The following is a 6,713-nucleotide window of genomic DNA, read 5'->3' on the forward strand; positions in this document are numbered from 1 at the left end:
CTGCAGAGCAGAAGCTTTTTAGTTTGATGTAGTCCCATTCATTTATTTTAGCTTTTACTTCTCTTGCTTTGAGGTCAAATTCATAAAATCCTCTTTAAGTCCAAGGTCCTTGAGTTTAGTTCCTATGTTTTCTTCTATGCATTTTATCCGGGAGTCGGGGTGATGTGAGATGCTGGAGCCCCAGACGTCAGGGGCCCCCCACGCCCCTCCCAGGTCCCGGCAGGGAGAGCCCCGGGCTCGAGGACGGGGACATGGCCTGGGAGCCGGGGCTGGGGCCCGGGGCTCAGCCCTGCCCCCGGTCACGTGCGGCTGGCACCATCGGGGACATCTGCAGTTCTGTGTCCTTCTCCAGACACACCTACCCAGCTCTGAGGTCCCTGTCCGGCTGTCCTGCTGTCCAGCCTTCTGTCCACCTGCTTCCTCGTCCTGTCCCCTCCCCGACTGCAACCCACCTTGCTGCCGTCCGACCGGGCGGCGCGAGCGGAGTCCTGACCGTCACGTCACCCCCCACGGACACTGTGCCACACTGTGCTCGCCACGCTTCTCGGGGCGACAGAAACACCTTTTCCTGGCCGCACATGTGTCCTGTGGCCTTTTTAGTGACGGTGACATGTCCATTTTAAATACATCGAGAGTATAGCATCTGATTTTATTTTCTGTTTTCTGTTAAATAGCTTTTTTTGAATTTCCTGTTTTTTCCATCCTTAAAAATAAATTGTGTCGCAGCCCCTATTTCAAGAGACGGTTTCTCACAGGTGAACAAATTTCCCTTCTTGCCAGGTAACCAGTGACAAATAATAAAGTGTTGTCGCCGTGTCTTTGTCACTTAAATAGATGTTCTTGTTTGTGGCCCTGGCCTTCTCTTCCACGTGCAGCCTGTGACCTTTCAGAGGGGGAATGTTAGGAAACCTTTCTTTTAAGCTCAGTGAAATTGCATTCAATTGGGGATTAACCAGGAGGCTGAAATCAACCTGAGAGCTTTGTCCTTTGATTTAAATGTATTGTTTGCTCCCTGGCTGCTTTCCCGGGCGAGGCTGCTCGGTTGACAAGTCTGTTACGTGTCCTCTCTGGTGGGGAGACCCCGGGAGGGGACCCTGGCTGCAGACCTGCAGCCCGGCGGCGAGGCCGGCATGGGGTCTTGGGTCTCCGGCCGCCCAGCCCCGTGGGACCTGCACGGCACAGGCGCCGTGGCTCCCCTAGAACACCGGCACCCCAAGGTGACAGTCCCCAGGCCCCTGGCACCAGGCACCGCGTGGGTCCCCGGGCGCCTGGTTGCCGTGTGTCTCGTGGTGTTGACCCTTTGAAGGTTCATTTTCATAGCTTTTTACATCATAATTTCTTTAAACATGAGATTTAGTAAACACAAAAATATTAAGAAAGAGATGGCATTGTTTGGAAGTGCATTATTTTAAATTAAATTTAACCGCACAAGTCATCCAAATGTAAGCAGTCCTGAGTCTAAAAGCGTTTCTCCCAAAGAGCGTTTGCAATCGGCTGTTGGGGGCCCAGATGAGCTTCCTCCTGGACACTGTCCTGGACACTGAGTGGCACGTGGGTCCCCCTGTGGGAGCTGGCACGTGCCCTGACCCCACTGGTCACCTGTGCTGCCTGCAGCCTCCCTGCAGCCGCTGTGGACCGCGTGTGGGACAGCACCCTCTTCGCGGCGCGGAAGGCCGCTTGGCAATGGACGAGTGTCAGGGGGACAGGGCTGCTGTTAGTCTTCCTTGTCTCTGAGTTTGGTTTGGTTTAGTTTGCTGCGGCTACAGAACTGGCTCCCAGGCCGTTAGACCCCATGGAAGACCCTTCCCCTCCCCTCCCCGGCACGATATTTCAGAGCATGACTAACTCCCCCGGGATCACGCGGGTGGCAGGTGGCGGACGGAGTGAACCCAGCGGACAGACACCAAGTGCTGACGCCCCCTCAGCCTCGAGTCCATCTTTCCTCCCGCTTTCTCTCGGCCTGGACAGCGTGGCTCGTTCCCCTGGCTCATCCGGGCTCTCAGCACGGTCCTCTCGGGCCCGGACTGCCACCAGCACAGCGCCCGCCCCAGGCCCCAGTGCACGCGCCCTGTTCGCACACTTGGAGAACTCTGCTTGGCGTCATAGAGCAGCGGCAGCTGGCCCGCTCCACTGAGTCAGGGCTGATGTGTGCGTGGACGGGCCAGGCCCCTCGGCTCCATTCCCTGTGAAAGAGGCCATGGGTGTGCTCTGATGAGTGTGTGCCAGGCTGCGTGCGTGCCAGACTGTGTGCCAGACTGTCTGTGTGCCGGGCTGCGTGCGTGCCAGGCTGTGTGCCAGACTGTATGTGCGCTGGGCTGCGTGTGTGCCGGGCTGTGTGTGTCCCAGACTGCGTGCGTGCCAGGCTGCGTGCGTGCCGGGCCGCGTGTGTGCCGAGCTGCGTGTGTGCCGGGTTGCGTGTGTGCCGGGCCGCGTGAGTGCCAGGCGTGGTTTCATGCCCTTGTGGGAGGAGAGGTGAATGAGCTGTAAGGACCTCCGGGCAGGTCTCACGGAGGGGCTTTTCGATTTCCTGTTCTCTGGGGGTGTCGTTTTCTGTGTAAACGTTTATTTTTGTGTTACTGGGGGTTACACGGTGGAGCCTCGCGTGTCACCTGAGCGTTGTCTCCCTCACCGCGTCTGAGATGCTGCTCGGTGTGTCTTACGTAACCCCTGAGGATGCGGGGCAAGTGGAAACGGTCTCCTTTCGCGTGACGTGTAAGTGGTACCAGGCTCACGGGTACCTCGGTCGGCAGAGCATCCGCTCGCTGGACAGACGCCGGTGCACGCGTCGCTTCCAGGCACAGACGGCCCGCGTCCCTTTTCCACTCTGCAGCCCCATGATGCTCGTGTGGCTGTTCTCGGCCGGGCGTTCGCTGAACTTGCCGCAGGCGGCGTCCCCGGCCTCGCGGTCGAGGTGACGCATCGCTGTGACGTGTGCGCCCCAGTCTCGTGCCCCCGGCTCACACCCTTCTGTCTGTTCCTTCCAGGGAAAGTGCGCTGGCGGGACTTCGACCAGGATGCTTACATCGCGGGGACGATGGTCCGCGCGGGGCAGGACCCCTACGCCCGCAACAAGTTCAACCAGGTGGAAAGCGACAAGCTGCGGATGGACAGAGCTGTGCCGGACACCAGGCACGACCAGTGAGTGCCGCGCTGGCCTCGCCGGGCTGCCCTCTGCCCCAGGCCCCGGGAAAACGCGGAAGGTGGCGGGGCCTCGCTCCCGGGAAGCAGGGGGCCCTTTGGGACCGGGTTCTGATCTTTCAGACGCCCCACGGGTCCCCGGAGAACGGGGACCGGTGAGTGGAGGCCGTGTGACGGACAGCGCGTTCACCGATCGCCCTCACTGACGGCCGCTCACAGAGAAGCGTAATTTTCCGTTGTTCACAGCTTCACGGGAAGGAGGGAAATCTGCATCCTCGCTCGTCGGGACAGCTTAGCTGGGAGCGTTAGGGACGGGATGCGGAGGACAGAGCCCGCCAGGGTGGACGGTCCATCGAGCAGATGGGGCAGGAGGGGCGGTGACCCCGCACTGGCCTTGTCCGAGGCCTGATCCTCGCGGGACGCGGGACCTGGGGGGTGGAGCCGCCGGGCCATCAGGCTCAGCTCCGGCATCCAGACGTTCTGTGGCTGTTGGGGACGGCGACCTGGCCCCGCACACAGCTTGCCGTGAGAGTCCTCGGGACGCGGGTCACACCGGGCTCCCTGGAGCCTCGGTCTTATTTCGGGGGGCTAAAAATCGGGGTATGTTAGTAGAGCAGCAGGGTTCCTGGGTGCTCGGTGGGGCTTCCTGCTCCCCGGTGACTTCAGTCACTCACCCGCCACGTTGCGGAGCGTGGCTCACGTGCCGTTGTGACTCAGACGCTGTGCTGGGGTCCTGGGACCCCAGCCACAAAAGTCTCGTCGGCACTGGCTGATGGGGGGTGACAGGGAGCAAGGGGCAGAGCGCCCTGGGGCGCGGGTGGTCTGCCCCCCCGGAGTGTGGGTGGCAGCCTCGCTTACGGCTCTGCCCCTCCCAGACGCAGGTCGGAGGAAGGCTGCATGCGGGGCTTCTCGTGCGCAGAACATTCGCGCCCCGGCCCTGCCCGTCTCGCACGTGCCGTCGGGCTCGGCTTTCGGGAACGGACGTCGCAAACCGCGAGCCAGTGCACGAGCGAGGGGGCCACGGCCCTGTGTCACCGCACGCGCTCACGGCCGTGCAGACGCGGACTCGGCCTCGAGCAGAGACCGAGCCGCGTTCCGTTCCGTCCCTCTCGGTCTGCGTGCGACGCTGCGGCCAGAGGCGCGGCCTCAGGCGTCTCCGCGGCGTGGAGGGGTCACTGGGCCTCCTCGGCTGCTGACCACAGAACGGTCAAGGAAATAACCGTGGAACAGTGACCCCAGCTGTCCCAGAAATTAGAGCAAGCGAAACGGGCCTCCGCGCGTTCTTGGCAAACGGACGGATCTCCGCGTGTGAACACGGCCGTCCGTTTACACCTTGCAACTGTGAGAAACACGGTCTTCTTTAATGGGAGGGTTTTGTGTGTTTGGGGATCGGTGAGAACGGCATCGATGCGTTTCCACTCTCTCGGGCGTTCAGGCCGTGTTTACTCGCTCTGGGGCGACATGGCTTGGAAGCGGCATCGTCGAACCGCGGTACCTGTGCTCACGCCGGCACCGGCCGCTCGCCGGGGTAGCCGGCCAGCTCCCGTGCGCCCCGGAGCGCTGAGCTAGTGCTGGGTCTGTGGGAACCAGGGCCACGTGTCCCTCCGTAAAGTTAAAAGTACAGACTTTCAAAACAACAGCCGTCTTAACTATATCGAGTCGGCCGCAGCGTCTCCCGTGTGGCGGGGCTGAGCGAGGTCACCCACAGGTGTCTGGGAATCCGGGTGCGTTCAGAGGAGGAGGGATTTCGGTAGCGGGGTCGCCCTCGGGTTTGAGCTTCTGCACTCGGCATCGCTTTCTCTTGAACTGACTCCCGCGCCCGTCGGCGAGCGTCTGCGCGCTTGCGGTGTGCGGTGTGCGGGTTTTCCCTGGTCGCTGGGGAAACAGCGGTGAACAAAATCGAGTATAAAAATCTCTGCCTTCACGGCACATGCGTCGCGTGGGCGGAGGTAGGGGACAGACAGCACGGCGACCGGTCGGGTGACGAGCTGCGGTGGAAGGCGAGGGGTCGCGGGTCCGGTACGGAACAGGTGGCCGGGCTCGGCAAAGGAATGACCGGCAGAGTGGACGGGCAGCCCGCGGGGTGGGGCGCAACACTTGTACCTCATGCACCCGACGAGGGTGTCATGTCCGAAATACCGAGGGACCTCCCGCAAGTCAGTTTAAAAAATAATTCAGTTTAAAAAATAATTCAGTTGAAAACGGGCAAAGGACCGCCCCTGTGTCGACCGGGGTGCTGTCTGCGGCGGCGTCCGGGGAGCCCAGGGCGTGGCGGTCGGTGCCGCCCCTGCGGGCCCTTCGTCATGGCCGCCCGGGGCTGGTCCGGTGGCGACGCTGCCTGGGCCAGCAGGGTCCAGTGAGGGGAAACCGTGGCCCGCACAAACTGTGGCTTGCTGTCCCGTGGTGAGTCCCCGTCCAGTGAGCAGAGTGCGGGCGCCTGGGCCCCGAGGCCACCAGTGTCCCCCACAGAGAAAAGGGGACGAGAGGCTAGAACGTGACTGGCTCGTTAGGCCGACGGGTCTGAGCGTGGAAACGCTGCCGCCTCTTCTTAATCCTGACGGAGCCGGCGCTGGGCGAGCCGCCACCTCTGCTGGGTTCAGTGTCCCCTCCGTGCGGAGCGGGAGCTAACTGCGCGGCTGGTGGCTCCTGGTTCATTCGCAACATGGTCGAGTGGCTTCTGTGCCAACGTGTTTCCAGTGGAGCCTCGCAGGCCCCTTCTGTCGTGCAGCCGTGAGCTGATTCCTGCCAGCTTTGTCTCCAGCCACCAGGCCGGAGAAGCGCCTGGCTGTGACCGTGACGCCCGCAGGCCTCGCCCCGGGCGCCGCATTCCTGTCCTGGCCTGCGTCACGGTCACCTGCGTTGCTGGGAGGCGGGCCGGGGTGGCGCCAGCTTCCAGGCCCAGCCTCGTGCAGCGGCGCAGGGGGTCCTGGGCATGGCAAAGCCGGGACGAGAGAGGAGCAGCCCACAGGCGGCTCCGTCCCCGGGGGTGACACCGCGAGCCGTGAGGGGCCCGTCTCTCGAGGCGTCTGCACGAGGGAGCAGACGGGGTCCCGCGGTGTCCAAACGCGCTTCCCTTCGACCGGGCAGGGAGATGGTCTCGATGTGTTGCTTTTCGCTGGAACCTTTCCATCATCGATTGTTTTTCTGTTTCCTTCTGTGCCTTTGTCATTCTGTCTGCGAATAGGCCGGAGCCCTCTGCAGACAGGTCCATCCTGGGGGGTCGACCTGCCTGGGCTCCCCAGGGGCCTGGCGGCGGTCGGTCTGGGTCCTGGTTCAGGGGGTGGTCTCTCTCTGTCTCCCCCTCAGGTGTCAGCGGAAGCAGTGGCGGGTGGACCTGCCGGCTACCAGCGTGGTCATCACGTTCCACAATGAAGCCAGGTCGGCCTTACTCAGGACAGTGGTCAGGTGAGGCCGGGAGAACCCGTTGCGGGTGTTCCCTGGCGGAGACGCTGCATGCAGACTGCGTCCCCGGTGCTGCGGGCGGAGGTGGGGGGGTCCCCTGACCGTGCAGGACGATGAGGGGCCGGTGGCTCCTCCAGCCCCGGGCTCGGGCCGGAATGTGGGACCCCACTCCC

The 6,713-nt window shown here is 62.7% G+C and overlaps 1 protein-coding gene across 1 annotated transcript in view; it reads left to right on the forward strand.

The window, feature by feature from the left end:
• Positions 1 to 6,713, forward strand: part of GALNT2 (polypeptide N-acetylgalactosaminyltransferase 2) — a 38,444-nt gene that overhangs the window by 8,307 nt on the left and 23,424 nt on the right. The window contains 2 exon segments of the mRNA XM_025039057.1: positions 2,985 to 3,138; positions 6,445 to 6,538. Coding sequence (XP_024894825.1) covers positions 2,985 to 3,138; positions 6,445 to 6,538 — 248 coding nt within the window.

This window comes from Pteropus alecto, unplaced genomic scaffold (genome assembly GCF_000325575.1).
Source record: "Pteropus alecto unplaced genomic scaffold, ASM32557v1 scaffold189, whole genome shotgun sequence".
Taxonomy (NCBI): domain Eukaryota; kingdom Metazoa; phylum Chordata; class Mammalia; order Chiroptera; family Pteropodidae; genus Pteropus; species Pteropus alecto.